Raw genomic sequence first — 23,034 nt, forward strand, 5'->3', positions numbered from 1 at the left:
ACAATATCCATCTACTACCACACGTTATTCTTGATTTTTTATTCATTATTTTTTTAACTGTTGTTCCTATGGATTGTTTTACTTTGTTACATTTCTTTTACGTGTTGTTTTAAATATTCTATTCTATGCATACTTTGGTGTACAACCTTATTGTCGCTGTTGCTACAAAACTCCAAAAGATAAAATTGCAAAAGAAGGAAAAACGTTCTTAACTTTAAATGGATGTAAATGGAACATTTTTTTCAAAGTAATTCTGAAGCACATCTATTGCTTCATCATGAAATTTTAACACACTGTAAGGACAGCTGGCAATTTCAAATCCTGTAAAAAAAAAAACAAAGTAAAAAAAATAAAATAATAAAAACTCCCAAAACAAACATACAAAAAAAACCCTGCAATATCCCAAAAGGGGACATTCATTTTTACTTATTGAGTCCATATCATTGAAAATGGGATTTTAATTGTTGATTTTTAATTTTTTAATTGTTTTTTTTAAATAAAATAGTTTGATATAGTACATAAACACTTAAAACTTCAAAACACACCGGTCACTACCCAGTTCACACAGTCCATGTACAAAAATTAAGCTGCAAGAACAGCCTGTTTCAAATTCACTGTTTTTGTAATATCATAAGAACAAAAACACTGACATATAATTGCCTATTCTGTCTACAGCAGTTTAGCCCAGACCTTTCAACTTGAAGTTATAAGGAGCATTTCATCCCAGACTGCTTTATTAGTAAGGTACAATACAGGGCGGCCAATCAGAATAGCGCTTATTTACATATATATGTCTTAAAGTCACAATAATAAAAGCAGTTTAATGTTAAGGGATAGGAGAGAAACTTAGAAAACTTATGTTAGAAAACAATTTGGACTATTGGACTTTATTTAAAAAAAAAATAAAATGCAGTAAATTTGGGGGGGGGCGGTGGAAGAAAAGAAAGAAAAGTAACAAATGGCTGTACCAGGTCTTTGGTGGGCTCATCGATGCTCTGTGAGGTGGCACTGACTGCGTCTGGAGACTGAGCATCATCTCCATCCTGCACCAGCACCTCAGTGGCTCGCTCTGGAGCTGTCGGCTCACTCAGAGGGGCTTTAAAACCAGAGATGGATACGTCGTCTACAACCACACAAACACACAAACACACACACACACACCCCTCATTGCTGTTAACAACTACAGCTATAAGAAATAATGTAAAGAGAACATATTCACACTGGCAAAAATGTAGATCAAATATGTAGCACTGCACTCCAGTCAGCTGTACTGTTGTTGTTTTTTTATTATGATGCAACAAAAAGCGCAAAGAAAGATGCTCTTTCAGTTCATTATATGATACTGCCATCTAGTGGCCATGACATTGTGTACCGCAGCATATATCACCATACAAACTTAAGCATGAGCACCAGGACTAACGGTTTGAGAGAAAGTGACAGAAAGAAAATCAGAGAGAGAGAGAGAGAGAGACGGGGGGGTACCTCTCTCCATCAGGCTGTATGAGTCACAGTCCTCCAGTGAGTAGCTGTCTATGGAGATGTTATCCAGAGACTGGAGAGAGGGGCTCTTCTTCATGTTCTTATAGGACACAGAGAAACTGGATTGAGACCGATCCCGCATCAGACGCCCACTGAAACACACACGACAGAAGACACCGAGTGAGTGAGTGAGTGTGTGAGTGTGAGTCCAAACGTCCCTTTAATTATAATAAAATGTGACAATATGGACTTCTTTAAATGGTCCTCATAATTATATATACTTTAAACAATGCAGTTTACAGTAGGGATGTAAATGATTAACCAAGTAGTGGACAAATATTCGACCAATGCTATCTGTTAAGAAAAACATTCATTTCATTACATTTCCGATAAAGAACAGCTCTTATCTGAAAAGGCAGGTTGATAATTCAAGTTGAGGAACACTGTTCAGTTGTACACGAGGCAATTGGTTCCACTAAACATGTATATTTAAAAAGGAATTGCAGCTACAAATATTGATGTCCAGGACTACTTTTTGAGGGGATGATAGCACAGCTACATTGATGTGCCATATTAAAAGCAAACATTCACAAGCAGTAAGACAGACAGCTATTTGGAGAAGAAGCCCATAGTGGACAGCGACAGCTTTGCAGAACTACTGAGGTTCACTGAGCCAAAGCTCATCTTTGTCATAACATTTAGTTTTAACCTGGTCTAGTAATGGGTGTTAAATAGAAAATTAGAACACAGAACTCTCAGTAGCCCATCCATATGTATTGCAGTCATTTGATCAGCTTGTTCGTTTTTGGTCACTGTTGATCAAAAATAAGTTGCATGGAACAAACTTAACTGTAGCATTTTTCTGCAAGTTTTAGTGCAGAATTGTATGTATTCGCTGAGTTAAAAAAAAAACAAAACAAAAATACAACATAACGTGCCTTAACATTTACATAGGCAACATTTACTTTTTCCCAGTATGTTAAATTCAGCAGATAAACAGTAGTTGTGTTTGTTTAATGTGTTCTCTGTAGAGAATGTGTTAACATCTATTATTACTTAGAAAATCAATAAAATGTGTCACTTGACTGGGGCATGCAAACTTTTGCGGAAGACTGTGTTGTAATCGTCAGCCCCTCAGTTTAAACAAAACAAGGTTCTTAAGTTGGGTACGTTTAACACAGTTTCAGGCTGTTTGCGTTAGATTTACGCTTGGGTCTGGCCCTATCAGTACCATGTTCTACAATCTAAAGAAGAAACTAGCTGCATTAACGAATTAAGTTGCTCGTAAGTGTGCGTATATCAAGTACTTTACAATGACTTTGAATGTCAGCCAGTCAGATTTTAGATCTGTAATTTATTTGTTTCATAACTGATATTATGATAGGCTGCGTCCTTTATTTTAGACCTGCTAGTTAACAATTAATCACAGACTAATGGCAGTCCACTGAGGGTAAAAAAAAAAACCTGCTAAAATTCACATCCCTGCTTCATAGAAATTACACTAAAACAGTTACGTCTTTTGATCTGATATTGGTTAGAGTTAGGTCTAGGGTTAGGATTGGGGTTATGCTGTTACAGTAACAAGTGTCAAATGAAGTCCTTACAAGTATAGTAAAAACAGTACAATGTGTGCGTGTTTGCAATGAGCAAATCACTGTGCTTATTAGCTACAGCAAATAGAGTCAGCCAGCAGGTGCGCACATGATTCTGTACTAAACATCAGTGACAGGTAGCAGCTACTATGAAACAAGCACAATTACAGCATGACAAGTCAGTAGATGTCAAATCAGCACACATACGCACAAGCACAGGCACAGGCACACAAATGGCTACAGAGACCTACAGGGCATGTCTTACATGCTGGGTATGGAATATAAGGAGGTAGACCTGGTGTGTGTGAAGGTCAAGAGGTCAGAGACCACTGATAAACTGCCTTTCCTTTAGAAACAGAGAATGAAACACACACACAGCTGAGTAACAGGCAAAGCAGCAGTGAAAAAGAAGCTGTCAAGTGAAAATCAGTGAGCCTCTCTGTACTCACCAAGCACAGGGTTGTTCTCTCAAAAAGGTGACCTTCAAGCATTACAAAACGCTTCTTAAAGGGGCCAAATTCTCAAATTTTTATTTTCTTCCCCTTTTCTTATATTTCATTTTGTTTTATGAAGTCCACTTATGTTTGTTCGGTTGTATGTACCAAAATAAATAAATAAACAAATTAACCAACATAAACTTTTACATGTCCAATTTACATGCCTGTTTAATTCAGCTTTTATCAGGCTGAATTAAACGGGCTGTTTTTTCTTAACATGATTTTAAGACTGATAAATGACTGGTAAATGACCTCTGTAAATGTTCTGATTGGCTGTCTTATACTGTACCTCATTCAAAAAAAAAAGTTGGGGCTGAAACAAAAAACTGTTACATCCAAACTGAATTTTTCAAGGATACCTAAACAAATAAACTTCAGTCACTCCTTTAAGATCTTTTGAAAGGCCGAGCCGACTTGCAAAAGTTTGGGCACCCAGTAAGTAAAAATAAGTTAACACATCCTCTACAGAGAACATACTGTGTACTTTGTAAGGCACAGTTATTATTTATTTGTTAAATTTAATATACTGGGGGAAAACTGTGTACATTTCCTGTGCAAAAGTGATGGCATATTTTTACATAGTTTTATATTTTTTATACAGTTACAAACATACAGTTTAATATAAAAAAAACTGCTATATTTGTGTTATCTGTAAATGATGTGTTAACTTATTTTCAGTTAGAAAATCAACAAAACATGTAATTTGACCGGAGGTGATCAGACTTTTGCATACAACAATATCTGCTTCTTGACAGCTAGGAGCAGCACAACGTTTGATTATTAAACGCACATTATTCACTCCAATAACTCTGCTATACACTGTCTACAGTAACAACACTCCTTATCGCTTTAGTGTAAATGGACACAGTATGCTGAAGCAAGTAAATGTGTTCATGGTTGTGACATCACAACTATGATTAATTACGGTACAGCCTCTTTAACCCGAGGATAGTGAAATAAGGTGATAAAGCATGTAACCTCAAATGCACTTGGTTATCCAAAGAACACGGTCAACTATCAAACCCATAGAGGTCAGATTCATGACGCATGATGTCATTTTACCTGGACATAGACTGAGGTAGTCTGGCTCCCTGACTCTTGTCATTCCAGTCCTTGGAGAGTGGGTCACTCAGTGGGTCTGCCACCACAGTCCTGCCCAGCAAAGCCTCACTCTGCTGGGCTTTAGGTTCTGCTCTGGACCCTTCAGCCTCCTGGGACTCCTCTCCTCCATCTTTTTTCTCCTCTGAGCCTGACCTCTCCTCTGTGGATCCTTTCCTTCCAGATGTGGAAGGGGTAGAGGAGGGGAGGAGAGGTGGAACGTTCTGGCTTTGTGTCTCTGTGCCTACACACAGGAGCTGGTCCACGGGACATGTGGGCTTAGCCTTGACCGTGTCAACCGTTCCCTCTCCTGCTTCGTTGCTGCTAGCTTCTAGAGTGGCTCTGCTTCCCGAGAGCTCAGAGTCCAGAGGGTTTGCCACAGGCTTCAGCAGCAGGGAAACCTCTGCGCTCCGCATGAGGAGGCCAACACTGGTGCTGAAGGGTCGGCCAGTGCTCTCCTTCAGCTTGGAACCGTGCTGCTCCAGGTCCTGCTGCAGGGTGCGCTGGAGCGACTTCACAGCCTGCTGGAGGCGCAGCAGGAACACATACTGGTTGTGGCTCACCTGAGCGCTTAGCGGCTTCTGCACGAGCACCAGCACCTGCAGATCAGCCTCTTCATCTTCTGAGGAAGAGAATGTAGATGAGAGGGAAAAGGAGGAAGGGTTGGGACAACTCAGGCCGTCTAGAGAACGGGGCTTGCGGAGGCCGTTGCTGTAAGAATTGCTCGAAGACGCCTCAGCACTGTAATACTCCTTCAGCAGCTTCTTTCTCTGCAGCCGACTGGCCATCTCACTGGCTGACTCGCTGCGGGGCAGAGAGGCTGCTTTGAGTCTGCGCTGGTGCTGGGCATGACAGGCTGGCCTGCACACCCACAGGGTGAGGGGGAAAGAGTCCACGCACGGAGTGGGCCGGCCACGGCCCTCATAGTCCACCCAGAACTGAGAGAAGTGCAGCGACCACAGGTCGGTGGCCGAGGGGGTCTTGAGGGCGTGGGTGGAGAGTGAGGGTGGAGCCAGGCCGCGGTACACATCATGCACCCGAGTGTCCTGTTCGTGCGCGTGCCGCTGGAAGACCGGGTGCAGCACAGGAAAGGAGCCAGCACTGCGGGGGAAGGACGAGGAAGAGGACGTGAAGAAGGCTTGCTCCCGGAAGGCCTGTAGCAGAGCCTCCAGGTCAGAGCGAGAGCAGCCGGAAGAGTGGCGAGTGTTGGTTGCCACCATTTCAGATGTCTGGACTGATACGGAGCGAGGCATGTCTGGCTGGAGCTGCTCCTTGTTGGCAGGGATCAACAACTGCACATACACATACACAAGGAGAATGAGCATAAGAATAATATTTACGTTTCATATTGCACCATAATTTTAAACACATTTGTTACTAAAGTATTTCCAGTAGGTGGCACTGTGTAAAAATGTATAAAGTAATAAAATATAATTAAAGGTGTAAATGCTGAAAGCACAAATGAACTGAAATCAGCCATCAGTAAGGCATGCAGCCTACCAAAGTGGTACTTGGATAAATATCTTAAATATGCAATTATAGTGATGATTCATCAAATCTATTATGCCTCCATGGTATACCAACCTCTTATCATAAATTTTACACTAAGCTTATTCGCATAGTCCAATCAAAGTGCTCCCAAACATGATTTCTAAAGCATCTTTGCTCCTTTAGCTTCAGTGTCCACGTTGTAAGCTATGTAGTCGCTGCACTCAAGGTGAGACGACATGGATGTCTGGCATTAATTCAGCTAATCCAGCTTTAATTAATTTAACATTTTCTATTCATGAACAAGAAATATTGTATCTACAGGCCTCTACTGATAAAATTTATTGTCGTTTTGGCATCCAATTACTAAATAAGGAAAAATGAATACCAGTGTAAAGAACGAATACTCAAGCATTAAAATTATTCATGCCAGCCCTACTGACTATATTACATATTATATTGCCAATTAAACTGCAAAAACATTCATGGCTTTTAGTATATTCTGATGCTGTAATGTAAGAGAAGATTTTACACTTATGTTTGTCTGAATGTGCAATGGTCAGCAACACCGTGCAAGACAAATTTCCTTTCAGGGTCAATAATGTATATCCAATTCTTTTCAATATCAGAAATAAATAGATCAGAATATCTATATCACACCGTAACACAAAGTTTTTACAGCAGTTTTTACAGACTCTGAGCCAGACTGTGAAAGGCCATTTTCACCTTTAGCATGAGGCCGTCCACCCTGACATCCACATGCTCGTCGGGTTTCTGTGAGTCATTGAGCTTGTAGAGCTCCATGAACTGCTCCAGGCTGTGGCGCAGGTCCAGAGCGAACAGATTGAGCCACACCAGACTGCGCGCATCCACCACCAGCTGCAGGGCATTCAGCTGCACATACAGGTTAGGGCACGGGACTGCAACACACACACACACACACCCAGCGCTCAGAGGGGAGGCCGATCTTGTGTTTTTTTTTGTTGTTTTTTTTTGTAAAGGGGGAAAGAGATACGTCTAAATCTTCCAGCACTAATGGTGCAGACTGCTGAGAATGGCTGGCCACAATGACAGAAAAGCCGTTTGGCTGATTAGACCTCTTTCATGAATGAGTCTTTCAGTGATTTCTCTTTGCAATCACCAAATGCTGGCCACAGTGCTTTTCTACTCTTTTTTCGCTCATTAGTAGCACATTTGGTCTGCTCCAGCTGCGGCCATCAGAGAAGCAGTCGGCTGAGTACAAAATCAACTTCACCCACTGATTCAGCATTAAGGACAAATTTTCCTGCGGTTAGGTTTTACACTGCTTCATTACATGCATGCAGTAGTCGGCTGCAGTCGTTCAAGTCTACAGAAAACCACTGGATCAATGTACAAGTGACATGTTAAATCTGTGGTTAACCGAAGTCAAATACTAAAATGATAAAAATAAAAAAATAAAAAAATAAATAAATAAATAAATAAATAAAAGAACTGCTAAAAAGGACATTTCAGATCAAACTCGCTGTTTGCAATCCTCTTTTGGTGGTTCCCTACAGATTGCAGCTCAGATTTTTGCCATTAAAAAAAATAATAATAAAAACAGCTACATGCATCGAATGAACTGAAGGCATTGATTCTGGTACTTTACCACGTTGCAATCAGTTCTCACTAGTCCTGAATGATAAAATGATCAACACTGTTACTGATAATAATGAACTTAGGGGATTACATTTTCAATGAACTTTTAGAAATCTTTCTTTCATCTAATTTCAACTGAAAGAGACAATGCTTGCAGCCCATCATGCAACTCGGATTAGCACAAAGCCAGCATGAACTGCACACCTTCTAAGAGGAATCATGTTGCAAATAACAAAACATGGTTCAGAAGTGCTACAGGAAAACGATAAACGGGATAAAACGACAACAATTATTAAAATCACTTCTTTGGTTAGACTTTAATTTGAGGACTTTTTTTAAATAAACACAGCTGCTACAAGCATTGAGAGGGCATTCTTACTGGGGTAGTCTTTGCCATCAGGGAAGTAATACTCAGTGAATTCAGCATGGATGGCAGGCATCTCCTGGGGGAGGTACAGGGTCTTTTTATTACAGGAGATCATAGCTTTAGGACTGGAGCGCCGCTGGTCAGCTGTTGATACCTGAAATACATCAAAAACATAGAGCTGGAGTCAGAACCTGCCTGTGGACACACAGTATATATTCACACATAACCACAAGTATGCATGTTTGTGCAATAGCAGGTACACCATTGGCACAGTGTGAAGCAATATCTTTTGTACATTCACTGTGATGTGGTACAATGCAATGCAGTACCTGAGGTAAAATCACTGCAACACATTGCCATGGCCTATTGCCTATTGCAACATAAAATGACAAAATATATGTATTTTTTAAATATTTAAGATCGAATTAATATTAATCGCAATAAACAATTCTTCCACCTGGAAATTCGTTTAGAAGCAACCATGGACAAGGACTTTCAGTCGCCCATAACCGAATAGTACAGTCTGTTCATCAATCTTTACTTTTTGTTCATTTAATACCGGAAATATCATAATACAGCATTTTTGAAAGCAAAATACTTCACCCTAAACAAACTCACCAAATTACCACTGCAATGGTACCACTAATAATGGTAATTGCTGCATTGTGTTGGCATCAAGCTAACAGTGCCATACATTGGTTCAGTTAAACATTGGTTTAATACTACTTATGACAGTATGATCCTAAAACACAGATATTTGAAGTATGTAAGACATTTAAGTAATAGTTTTACAGTAAACCATTCATTAAATACTGTAATTCAAAGCCTAACACTGAATATTAGTATTGGAGTGGTTTCTTTCAGCCTGTTTCTCAGTTTAAACAAAACTGTGTTCTAACTTCATTTTTCAACATACTCAGTGGTCCATGCACAATACACAATAGTTTTTTTTACTAACTTGCCGCATAAATACAGACTTCAATTGTTGTGAGGCAGTCCATACTCACCTGGTAAATACTGAAGTCTGCCATGCGCAGTACTATGGAGCTGGACATCAGCTGTGTCCTTGGTGTGGGTGGTGGGGAGAAAGAACTGCTAGAGCTGGTGGAGATTTTCCCTGTGATATAAAACACACAACACACACACACACACACACATATACACACACACACACACAGATATTCAGGCCTCACACACGCTGCGGGGGCATCTGCACAAAGCTGTTTGTGTGGCACCTCAAACGCACACCAGAGCGGTACCTGGCTCCAGGCACCAGCAGCAGTGGACAGCGTGTGGGAGCGGAGCCCACGCCTCAGCTCCAGAGTCCAGCTGCCTAACTACTACTCCAGCACTCAGCTCCTCTAAGGGCACACACTGAGGGACTGCGGACACACAACCCGTTACCAGCGGCCAAACACAGCCCGCAAACTAACACAGGTGCTACTGGAAAGACACAGTAGTTATATGAGCACTGAAAGTAAAGACCAGCTAACAAAATGAGCACCACTTTTCAGCTTTAGCATGTTAATTATTATAAAGCAGCATAATGAGAGATAATAAGGCAGAGGCATAATGTGCTCTCAGTACAGTCAAAGGTACGCTTTTACTCCCACTTTCCAGCCAAACAGTCTCACAGTCTGAACCTGCATACGGAATTTTGAGTGACTCAATGTGTACAGCTTTCATAGCTTAAGTACACACCCAGCAACCTTTTTTCCATTTATAAACAATACAAATACAAATGAAGGCATCAAAAACAAGACCCTGAATATGCTAAAAACTATTCCATTAGATTGTAACAGAAATAGAGGCAATTTTATCAGGTAGGTGCTGTGCAAAGAATTGCTAAACTAGCTGTGAACATCAAAACATTTAACAACCATGTATTACCCACTCTGAAAAGCCTTTTTCCGTGTTTGTTGTTAAAGTGAGAGAGGTTTCTTTGAACCGTAACAATGTGGATTTAATGCTTTATTTTTCATACACCTCATTTACACTTCATTAAGCTTTTTGTTGTTGTCAGAACAAAACTTTTTGTCTCCAAAACCGTAACTTCACAAGGGAAGGAAAAAAAACTTTGTAACTTTTAATGCAAATCAGTCTAAAACTATTTTATTGCATGTAAGTTTGAATCAGTTTTATTGTTCCTGTTGCCATGATCATGCTTACACAATCTAAAGAGCGTCTGGCCTTTTTAAATCATGTAAAAATAATAATAATAAAAAAAAAAACAGAGAAAGATGTCTTTGTACTACAAAAGTGCCTAACCGAGGTGCTAACCTAACACCTAAACCGAAGAGGAAAAAGGATCAACATCAGGCACCTGCAATTCATTCAAGAGGTCTTATAAAATAATAAGCTGGGCTGCAAGGAGCAACAGCTAATGAGAAGAGGTGTTACCACATAATAGTTCTCACCGTGCTGAGGGGAGCCTTGTGACTGGCCACTGACAGCGTTTTTTAGCATGTCCACATTAGACCTGAATTCTTCCAGCAGAGAGCGAGCCCAGCCTTCACGAGCTTTAGTGGTATCGCTGTAGTGCATCCAGTGCAGACAACTCTCACCTGAGAGAGAGCGAGAGGACGAGAGAGAGAAAGAAAGAAAGAGAGCGAGAGGAAAAACATCAGATAATACCATTAGCCTGGGAGTAGACAAAAAAAAATCCTAATTTGAAGTGTTTAAGTCCAAAGGATTCACTCATGCTTGTGTGTTCAAGACATTCAGATGAGTGTACACACACACACACCTGAATGCAGATCTCAGACATGAGTTCCTTTGTGAACATGTGTTTGTTGTATGTGCACACGTTCATACCTGCTCTATGGAAGGGGTAGTAATCTATGGTGATGGAACTAAAAGAAAGCTGCATGGCTCCACCTTCAATTCTCTTATTGATCTCTGAAAGAGAGCATAAGAGAGGGAGAGAATGAGAAAAGGAGAGAGAGAAAGAGAAACAGAGCGAGTGAGAAAGAGAGACAACATGGCAAACAAGTACAAATCAGACAAATCTTGTCAGAATTACATCATTCTAGCTGTACAAGCAGATTTATTTTACAATAGGCAAATGCACAGTAATACTGTGATAATTACCTAACCTATAACAGCTTACAATACTATTGTGATGTTGTATTAGCAAAAACTGTACGAGCATTGATCTGAATGTTATTTTTTATTAAAAAAAATATATATATACCAAAAATAATAATAATAAAGTTTGTGGTTAGACATTTTAAATTTTTCTTTCAGGTGTTGACACAGCAATCTTCATTAACGTCTGGAATTCTGTTTTTTTCGTTGTTGTTTTTTTTTTTTACCCAACAGTTCCAGTTAACATCATGTATTTGGTGTCCCACAGATATTCTCCCAAACTGCGTGGCAGAACTTTTATACCTAAGATAGTACACTGAGTATAACAAGAGCACTGAGGCCTTTATCATGAGTTGTGAAGGTGCTCAGACCAATAACACAATAAAACACTAGACCAAGGACTACCTCTGTCCTTGGCATGGATGTCGTCGCAGATGTGCAGGTCAAGGTGTGTGATCTGCAGGTGGTGGGAGGTCTCACACACGTTGTAAGCATTGAAGAGTCGAGCCATAGAGGCACTTTGGTCTGGTGTGGCTGAGGCCTGCTGTGTGTGTACCTGCTGTGCAGAGGGGGGTGCTGGCGCTGCCTAAAAAACACACATAAAGTGGGGTTAGCAAGTTACCTTCCTACAAATCAATGACAACTTAGTCCAAGCTACAGAAATTTTCCATTACCATTAAATAGGACAAAAAAAATTGAATAGTTCTTTTTGTAACCAACAGGGGGCACAAACATAGCACAGACAGAGTTGAAAAGGTCAGGTCTACTGCTGTGAGTGTGAGAATGTGTGTGTGTGTGCCATATGGCAAGATGATGGCAACGAGCTCATGGGATCACTACACAAAAACACAATTCACACACACAGCAGAGAGAGACAGTGACTGAGAGATTAACACATTTTGGCACTAACATGGCTGGGCGCAGGACAGGCATCCAAAAAAGCCCATTAGCCAGCAGACCAGCAGTTTATCACCGAGCAGTGTGCCGGTGAAGGAGAGGAGGTCAGTCTTTACACATACAAACACACACCTGAGAGGAGTCGGGAGCCATGCTCTTTCTCTGCAGGGCTGATTTCTCCATGGCCTCGCTCAGAGACTTGGCATACTGCACCATGGCTTTGAGCTGAGAGTCTGTCAGCACCCACAGCAGGTCATCCAGGATCAGGATCAGCTTAGACGCCACCACGTTACAATCTTTCATCTGACACAATCAACAGAAAACACTGCTTAAGCTCTTGCAATGGCTCATATGTGGAGCACATTTTAAGTTCTCACATACTCACCTCATACTCAAATCATTTAAAGATTTTCAGTAGTTACTATACTATTCTATATAGCGGCTAGGTTATACGAGTCAGTACAATAAAACACACACACACACACACACACACTATATATATTTATATGTATAGACACATGGTGTAGTATTGCGACCACAATATTTATACTATTATGACTACTAGCAATAATAATACATTGAAACTAATGGGTCAACCATGAATATAGAAAACACAAAAGCTACATGCGCGCTCATCTGTGTGTGCTTACCCTCCTCTTTAGTGTGACTCTGATTTTGGACTGGTTGGTGATGAGGCGGATGGGGGCGCTGAGCACTTCATGTTCAGAGCTCTGGATAGCATCCGCCTCGATCCGGATCATCTGCCAGCTCACCTCCTTAAAGGTCAGGATCTGCAACAACACAAACAGAAATGCATGAGGGTGGCGGTTCATTCTCATAAATAGTGGAATGTTAGAATTTATTAATATCAATCACTGTTTGCCAAAATAAAATTCTCTAAACTTCTAAAAAAAATTCTAAAAACTATTTGTTTGTATTGTCTACATTCCTCCAGCAATATTTTGTAATCGGTGCTTGTTTAAAAATAATTCAGAATTGCAACAAAGTAATGAAATCTAATTTTGGTTTATATATATATATATCAAAATCAGTGCATCCCTAATTTAATGACACACACATCAGACACATAAACATCCCCAACACTGTCTTGTCCCTATATATTTTTAACTGATTAGTGAATTTAAGAAAACTTGAAATACAGACTAGAACTTCTATAGTCTCCATTTTTAAATGGCAACTGTTAGTAAAAAAATGGCTGGTTGCATGTTTCCAGGTCAGTGCATGGCGGGTTCAAAGTTTAATAACTTCTGTTACTGCCCGCTGCAATTCACGTGCCGCATATCTCAGCAGAGCACAACATAACAACGGTTCAATTCAAGTGAAAGCCCAAGGAGAGTGCAAAACATTCTTTCCACGATATAGTGGAATATAGTGGACACTGCATACCTCCCCTCGTGCAGGGTCCTGTATTCGTGTGAATCGCAGGTCGCTGGCCACCCAGCTGGTGTTGACGCTGTAAACCTGCAGCTGAGAGAGCTCGAAGGAAGCATTGAAGGCCTTGGCACTGATCCTGATCACAATGGAGTTCACAGACAGAGAGATCCCCTCTACCACCTTCTCAGCAAAACCATATTCACTGAGAGAGAGCAAGAGTGTCAGAGAGCAAAAGAGAGCGAGAGACAGTGTGTTAATCTCACATGAAAGATGAAGGAGGTAAATAAAATACAGCAAGCAGACGCGATACTGACCTTTGACCTGAGGCTGTTGCTATGGGAGATGGGCCATTGGGTGGGCGTGGCTCGTCACAGGTGCTCATTTCCATCACCACTTTGTCCAATGACTGAAAGACACACAGTTTGACTGACTCAGCTTGACATCAATAAAAACCGGACTGGGCAAGCCTACCTGAGCTGGACCGTGAAATCAGCCTGTAGGGAACACTGTCTGGCAGGAACTGAAACATATCTATAAACAGCACTGGACACTCTTTTAAGGTGAAGGTACTTCCTGCCTGCTGAAGGTCAACAAGATACAGGGCAAGATTTTCAGACTCTTGTGCAATGGCACAGATACAGATCCTACGTCATAAGCTAGCTAGCAAACTAACTATCTACCCAACTAAAGAAAACGGTCATTTTTGGATTTAACCTGTACAATTAGATATTTATGACTTAAACATTAGTGCAAGAACAGTGGGCTCTCTTTATAGCTGCAGATCACATTTTGCTGCATTCAGTGTTTAATGCACCCACAGCATGCCGCCCCTTGTACCCCTGCAAGCCCACTCAGTGGTCTGGCAAAAATACCCAGAGTTACTCAAGTTACCTGAGACATTGTTTTACCAACAAATTTGAGATTTTTCCTTTTTTTTTTTTTTAATATGTGCATGGTGAAGAGGTACATGCAGGGTGTTGTAAAGCAAACCAAAAGAAAGCACTTTTTCAGATTTACCAGTATTACACCATTTTCAACATAACATATAAAAACTCAGGAAACACGTGTAGGTTTAATGGTGGTTTTGGATATCAGATAAAATGGTTAGTCAGTAATTTTCTCTTCATGTAAACATTTCACATAAACCACTCTAAATGACTGTTTACATATCAACCACTGAATCAGGCACATTTTTTTGTAGTTTCATGCATTCCATTACTACCCACATCTAAAAATACCTAAACAAATACCCCAAAGAAGCATATCCTATATGTAAGTACTGGTTACAGTAGGTGTGGAAAATGCTAGGTTTGTGTGTGAACATTTGTCTTTAGCCAACAGGATCTGAATTTGAGGCTTGATGATAACTACATAAAGTTGACACTGTTGTAGGCGACACTTACCAGGGTGATTGGGTGAGTTTTTAGCTTGGTCCATGGAATCTGAGTGGAACAACAGACATAAAAAATGTCACTAGTTATCTTTTTCTTTCTTTCTTTTTTGTTTTTATAATAGTAAAGCAAAAGAAGACAGTGCACAAACTAATGACCTACATTTCAACCTTTATTTAACCCACAACAAGGCAAGGAAAAATAAAGGAGCAAAAGTAGACATGACTGACTAGATCGTATCAAGCACATGTTTAGAAATGCACCAATAACAAACTGGTCCAACAACTTTGCTGTAAAATGTTTCTTCTCTGCTATCCTTCTCAAGTGTCAGCAAGTCATCTCTACATACTAACCAGGAACAGCCCAAGCCACACAGCATGTGTCTGTGCCTAGCACTTCACGTATGTGCTATTTTCAGGCTCTCTTACCGAACACTAAACCCACTTAAAGGCATATGGGAGAGCCTGTATGCATATTTGGTGAAGAGGAAGAAAATGGCACAGAAGGAAGTAAGTCAGGGAAAATAAATACTGACAGAATCAAATAATAATGGCCTTCACTGACCGAACTGAGGGGACAGAGAGGTAGACATTGAGAGAAGAGGAGATTATATGTGTAATTATGGCTACATCCTCACGAAGCTCCTCTGAACGTTATTAAAGTGGCCACCGCACTTCTGGGGCTGCCTTTCCAAGTTGGTGAGTCACTAGAAGCCTGGTGATTTTCTCCAACGTGGGCAGTCAAAACCGTTGATGCAGTTGTGGTTAAGAGGCTTTCATATGAAGGAGAAAGCCTACTGGAAGAGGCCGGTACTATTGAGTAGCTCTAAAAGTAGCGTAGGTGGGAGCACAACTCTTCAGTAGAGCAGCATTACCTGCCTCAAACCTCCACTATCTACCCAGATCTCCTCACTGCTAATATCTAAAATTCCATCAGAAAAAGAGAGAGAGAGAGAGAGAGAGAGAGAGAGAGAGAGAGTTTGTTGAGTGAGTGTATGTGTGTGTTCTGTAGTTGTATCCAGATCAGGGAGGATGCTGAGGTGTGTGGAACATTGCCAAAGAAAGAGAACTGAGTGTTCCTCTCAAGAACAGTTATACATAAACACAGATTTTTACATCTAAACATAAAAACGTTCACACACCAGGTAAAAGTCGCCCAAATCCGATTTGCTCATCAAATCCGTTTTTTTTTTGTTTGCCTCCACACAATGTCTGAATGTGAACTATACGCGACATTAGTCTGAACAGATCTCGCTCGTAAACTGACCCGCATGCGCAAATGAATAATATGCTTCACGTGGCTCACTCATTCAGAGGTAAACAATCACAACTGCCAATGAATGCGGGTCCAGTCCCAGAGGGTTCATTTTCTAGGATCACAGCAGCGACCGTGAAGCTTCATTGACTGACAGCTGGGCTCATCTCCCAGAATGTTTTCGATCTCGCTGTTAAAAAGGTCATGGTCACTTCTTTGGTTTGTGTCCTGGGATTCTTTAAGCTTTGCTTTTAGACTTTTAACTGTTCTCTGACCTTGCTGCAGAGGGGTTTGGATAAGTCTCTTCTGTTTTTTTTTTGTATAGAAACACTACCCAAGATGTTTGAGATCTCAGCAGCGCATAATTATGACGAATGTCGAGTTGGATTGCCGTAAAAGTAACATGTCGTTTCCAAAAAAGTTGGGGCGCTGTGCAGAATGTAAATGAAAATAGAATGTAATGATGTGCAAATCATGTAAACCATATTTTTTTAAAGGAAAATACTACAAAGACAAAGAAATATTATTGTTTTCGGAAAAATACATGCTCATTTTGAATTGCCAACAACACATTCCAAAAATGTTGGGACAGGGGCATGTTTACCACTGTGTTTCGTCACCTCTTCTTTTAACAACACTCTGTGAACATTTGGGAACTGAGGAGACACTGCTGTAGTTTTGAAAGTGAAATGTTTTCCTGTTCTTGTTTGATATAGGATTTCAGCTGCTCATCAGCTCAAGGTGCCCTTTGTTATATTTTTCATTTCATAACATGCCAAAAGTTATCAGTAGTGACAGGTCTGGACTGCAGGCAGGTCAGTTTAGCACCTGGACTCTTAATACAGAGCCATGCTGCTGTAATACATGCAGAATGTGGTTTGACATTGTCTTGCTGAAATAAGCAAGGTCTTCCCTGAAAAAGACGTTGTCTGGATGGCAGCATATGTTGCCAAAACATGTATATATCGTTCATCATAAATGGTGCCTTCACAGATGTGCACGTCACCCATACCATGTGCACTAATGCACCTCCATACCATCATGAATACTGGCTTTGAACTGTGCACTGATAACACACTGAGTGGTCTTTAGCCCAGTGGACACAGTGTCCATGATTTCCAAAATGAATTTCACATGCTGATTCACTGGACCACAGGACACTTTTTTTTTTTCACTTCACCTCAGTCCATTTTAAATGAGCTCAGGCTCAGAGAAGGTGGCAGTGTTTCCAAAACCAAAACCGAAGTTATAAAATCAGTGAAGAAAACGGGTAGAACAGCTGTAACGTGATGTGTGGACACTCACTGGCACAGAATTTTATTTCACCGTAACTGTGCATTTTATCACAGATGAGTGGCAGCCTGCATCTCATGTGCTCCAAACAAGAGCAGTGAATGAGAGCCTTCCAGTTCACTTGCCACATCACTTCCATTTGATTTATTAATAAAAGATATTGTAAGTAAATTCATTATGGATCATTACAAATACTTTGCTTTAAAAGTACCAGGTCATCACAGAGTGAGAAAAAAAGAAATCCTGTATAGAAAGATAAAAAGATGCATGGATAATCGTTTTATAAATCGCATCGCAGCCCTCTGAATTGTAATCGAATCGAATTGTGAGGTGCCTAAAGATTCCCACCCCTATTCTGGATCCTTTTCATACACGGTTTCTTCTTTGCGTTTTAGAGCTTGGATTTGTGGATACAGTGATGAACTGTTTTCACATACAGTGGTTTTCAGAAGTGTTTCTGAGCCCATGCAGTGATTTCCACTAGAGAATCATGTCTGTTTTTAATGCAGTACCGCCTGAGGGGCCAAAGATCACGGCCAGCAAATACTGGTTTTTGGCCTCGTCCCTTGCATACAGAGATTTCTCCAGATTCTCTGAATCTTTTAATGTTATTATGTACTGTAAATGACGAAAAGCAAAAGTTCTTTGCTATTTTACGTTGAAAAACATTATTCTTGAATCGTTTCAAGAATTTGATGGTGCAGTCTTTCACAGAGTGGTGAACCCCTCCTCATCTTTACTTCTGAAAGACTCAGCCTCTCTGGGATGCATTTTTATACCCAATCATGTTACTGACCTGTTGTCAATCAACCACCAGGTGTTTTTTTTTTTAAAGCAGTACACAACTTTACCAGCCTTTTGTTGTTTCAGCATCCCAACCTTTTTGGAAATTGTGTATATATATATATATATATATATTCTGATCCTAATCAAAAAAAAAGTTTCATTTTAGTTTTTACATTTCATTTACAAAATGAAACATGCAGCTTTGGTTACTTCTGACAGTGTATAATACCTGTGTTTTTCCTATCAAGTTGGTAGTTTTTGTCTTGAAAACAGAATGCCAAATGGCACTAGAGCAAATTATGGAGACGAGAGGAGAGGAAGTGAACAATGAGGGTGAATGAAGAGAGAAATTAGCACAGAGAGAAGGGAAAAAAGGAGAGAAAAGAGAATGCCACTGCACAATAAATCAAACATTTCTCTCTTTCAAACCTAAAACACAAACCATACCAAAGCCAGAGACAGAGGTGGCTAATAAACCACTCCATTGCTGTCCTGTCCCACTGCCGCTAGCCTTGGCCTGCAGGCATCTCAACCGCACAGCTCATTCCACTGCATACACACACACACACACACACACACACACACACAGACACACACTCTTAAAGAAGGACTTCCATTACAGGCTCATTATACAAATTAATGGCTGAGCATTTCTGGACAGAGTTGCAATCAGAGCCAAACCAGTCTGTGACAAACTCCACTGGAATGAAGAGCGAGATTGATTAAGACTGTCTGAGTAATGAGGATGGACGACATTCACAGAGAGAGGGAAAGAGAGAAGAGAAACCTCACAGTATAGACTCCAAGCTTCTCCACAAGAGACAGAGAAAGAGACCACAAGGAAAGGAGCATATACTGTGGTTTTAACAAAGCTCAGGAATTCCCACACTTACTATGAGCTGTTCACAAAGCCAGAATAACCAGAACCAGCTAAAGCTAAATGCCTGAGGAGTAACAGAGCACTGATGTCATGACTGAGGGACAGGCAGAGGTGAATGAGCTCTCACCCGAATTTCGGCCTTGTTACAGCAGACTTTGTTGATAGCCAGCCAGGTGGGCAGATCCAGCATGTTCTGCAGCACCTCCTCATCCAGCTCCAGATTGGTCAGCTGACCCTCACCCTTCAGAGTGCTCAGATTGATCTTATCTGGAGACAGGTTTTTAGCAAACCTACAGAGAGAGAAAGAGAGAGGTTAGCATGAGAAAAGAGTTAAAAGTTCCGGGATGCTCTCTCTCTCTGTAACATCGCTGCTTATTTGAGTTTAGTGAATGTGACAATTGATAACTGACAGACATGTCTGACACATAATCACACTTTACTAACAGTCTGACAGGCGTAGCAGTAGGTAAAACATGGTTTAAATTAAACTATTCTAGTCTTAGATATAGAATTTTTTTGCTCTTTAAAAATCAGTATCGGTCACAAAATTTGAATAAATAAATAAATAAATGAATAGTGGTGCAGAACTCAAGGTCAATCTCGATCTTGTCTCAGTCTCAATATCATTTGGATATGTTCTCGTCCCAGTCTCAGAGTAAGATGGACTTTTTTTTCCTATCAACACTGAACATCATTGAATATCAACAAAACATTTAAACAAAACATTAAACAGTCCTTTCTCTACATGTGCCCACTCATGTATTTAGGACACATTCTTAAAAATGACGTTTACTATAAACATTAAAATTAGAATTCAAAAAAGTAATAGTAAAATTCAACTTTACTCAAATATTTTAGTATTTGACAAATAATATTGTATTTAATTTCTGAGTCCATTTGACAGCTCTAAATCAAAGGCTATGTGGGATTTACAAAGATAAAGGTCAATACAAATATTTTAGGCACCTGAGAAAATTTGAATTAAAAGCAAGTTATCTGAGCAGTAAGCCTGTACTTTACTGTATAATACAAGAAATACGAATAATATTAATAAAATAAGTAGTGATTTTATGTGTCAATGTGTTAGTTTAACCCTTTCCACAGCACTCCTCATGTCAGCCTAGTATTATATGTATTTATCGTCTAGTACCTGGTTTGGCTAATCAATACTTCATTATGTTAAATCAAGTGTGCAAATTCATCTGACAGCTGGGTGTGTCAAGGAGAAAGAACCAAACTTTGCTCTTCGAACTAGTCCTGAAGATATCTACTACTACAATAAGAAAATAAATTCTTGTGACCTTTTACTTTATCAATCAATCAATCAACCTTCATTTAAACTCTGAGTACATTGAGACAGACCCTCATTTACAATGTAGTCAAGCCAATACAGAGATCAGGGATTGAGAAGTTAAATAGTAAAAACATAACAAATGCTAAAAAGTAATTTATTTATATATATATATATATATATATATATATATATATACATATATATATACATATATATATATATATATACACACACACATATATATATATACACATATATATATATATATATATATATATATATATATATATATATATATATATATATATATATATATACACACATACATATATAATCTCATTCATTTATGTTCATCTGCATTTATTCTAATGCTATATTATTTTTACAAACTCACTTAGAGATAAACAGTTTTATATAATGTGCTGCAGATTTAACAATTTCAGTACAGACCTATTCTTACTGAACAAGTAGAAGAAGGAACCGTATCATTTAATTTCTAGATATTTAAGATACATACACCACTTTAAGACATGCAATGCCACCTCTGAACAAAGGCACCAGCAGGAGGTGAGGGATAAAACATGGAGGAGGTGTATACAATACAGATTACAGGCCTTTCCTGTCAGGCAGTAATTACAGTGTGCAACATTAGTCAGATAGTACTCCAAGCAGAGATGAGCCGTTAAGTCCACTTCCCTGCCACGTGTCTGAGTGTGTGTAATCTCTGATGGGTTTAGATAGGGCTGTAAATTTTGAAAGTTGTAGCTACTGCAGCCTTTGGTGGTTAAAACCTACCCAGAAAGGAGTGACAGCCCCCCACTCTTTTTTGGGCTAATCTAGCCCATTTCCAATATCCACCAGAGACTGACTGAACTTCTTAACCATCACTGCAAACCTGCACTTTCAATTTTTTTAAATATTTCATCTTGAATGCTGCTGTGGGACCCCAGTTTGTGCATATTTAGCCCTGTCTAGTTAGTGCTGTGTATTTGTCATGTGCATTTATTGTATGTATATTTCCTGTTTGGTGTATTTATTGTACATTCCGCACTCATTTCACTCTGTTGTGTATCCGCACTCTATGTAGTCCTGTGTAATGTGCTGCTGTGTAGTGTGGAGTCATGTGTAGTGTGTTGAACTACAGGGCCTGAGATTCAACATATCATTCCAATGTACGCAAGTTACATTGAGGAATATATATATCCGCAATAGCCTTGGCAAGCTGGTGTGAGAAAAATAACCTCACATTCTTGGTGTTACACAAGCTGCTGATATCAGACATGTATCTTTCATACTCAGATGTGTGCGTGTACTCGAGTACTCTGTTAACTGTTCAAGTATTTGAATAGTGAAATCACTTTTTGGGCGTTCGTTATGTTTCATCATTGGGAAATGGAGTAAATATACAGACTACCAATTCAGGGAAACACCCACCCACTTTATGTTTTTAACAGAACTGTAAAACGTGACATTGTATCAGTTTAATGGTGCAGCTATTTCACCAACTAGGCTAAATACTCAGCTAGGTCCAGAAACTGAAAATATATTTCTCTGACAAACTAACGTGTTAGTACAACCTCCAATGAGAAGAAAAGACCTAACGCAGATGATGTCGAGTCCTCATTATGTAGCTAGCTCTATTAGCTCATTGGCTTATATGAAGAGGCAGCTTCTGTTACTCATCCAATATGAAATCCTACCGATTTCCAATGGCTATTTTTAAATTAGAAAACATTTTCAAATTTTAACCTTTTACAGGTACCATCTTCTAAAAAGTAAGCCTACAGCCCTGACCTAATCTGGGGAAAAGTCATAATTTCCTTTTTGTTTTTGCTTTTTCCTTCCTTGTGGTTTGCCAGATACCCATTCAGTAACGAATACAGATACTCTATCATATCAAAAAACAGTTAGGACAATTAGGACACCTCATTAAATATTTAGATCTTTATTAAGAAATATAAATCAATATTTGTTCTTCTTTCAAACAATATCTATAGATAAAGTTGCAATGAAAAATCATTTATATAACAAAAAACAATGGCAATTCCCACTGAGAAAAAAAAATTAGGACACTCGATGCCCTGATAGCTTGTATTTCCCCTTTTGGCTGAAATAACCTCATTTAGACGTTTTCTATAACCATCTACCAGTCTAGCATCAACTGGGAGAAAGTTTTTTCACACTCCTTCACGCAGAATTCTTTCAGCTGTGTAATGTCAGAGGGTTTCTTTGCATGCACAGCAACTCACCCCACAGCATCTCAATAGGAATATGATCCAGAGCTCTCCCTTTCGTTCCTTTGAGCCATTCCTTGGTGGATTTACTGGAATATTTTAGGTCTTTATCATGTTGCTTTGTCCACCTCCAATTCAGCTTCATGATACAAGTATTCATAGTAGATTCTATGATGAAGAGCTTGCCAGGCCCCGCTGCAGCAAAGCAGCCCCAAACCATGACATTTCGACCTCCATGCTTCACAGCTGGAATGAGGTTCTTGTGTTCAAATACTGTGTTTGGTTTGTACCCAACATGTCTTTTGTTACTGAGCCCAAATAATTCAACTTTGGATTCATCTATCCAAAGCACATTGTTCCAGAGGTCCTGGTCTTTGTCTAG

The 23,034-nt window shown here is 39.7% G+C and overlaps 1 protein-coding gene across 1 annotated transcript in view; it reads right to left on the bottom strand.

Annotated features, from left to right (window-relative positions):
* Positions 1-23,034, bottom strand: part of uhrf1bp1l (UHRF1 binding protein 1-like) — a 50,862-nt gene that overhangs the window by 12,403 nt on the left and 15,425 nt on the right. Inside the window, 15 exon segments of the mRNA XM_036576707.1 lie at positions 969-1,123; positions 1,483-1,631; positions 4,631-5,958; positions 6,881-7,074; positions 8,154-8,295; positions 9,149-9,258; positions 10,559-10,705; positions 10,956-11,039; positions 11,634-11,814; positions 12,258-12,428; positions 12,776-12,916; positions 13,533-13,722; positions 13,835-13,926; positions 14,924-14,962; positions 19,252-19,414. Coding sequence (XP_036432600.1) covers positions 969-1,123; positions 1,483-1,631; positions 4,631-5,958; positions 6,881-7,074; positions 8,154-8,295; positions 9,149-9,258; positions 10,559-10,705; positions 10,956-11,039; positions 11,634-11,814; positions 12,258-12,428; positions 12,776-12,916; positions 13,533-13,722; positions 13,835-13,926; positions 14,924-14,962; positions 19,252-19,414 — 3,286 coding nt within the window.

The sequence above is a fragment of the Colossoma macropomum genome, unplaced genomic scaffold (genome assembly GCF_904425465.1).
Source record: "Colossoma macropomum unplaced genomic scaffold, Colossoma_macropomum, whole genome shotgun sequence".
Classification (NCBI taxonomy): Eukaryota; Metazoa; Chordata; class Actinopteri; order Characiformes; family Serrasalmidae; genus Colossoma; species Colossoma macropomum.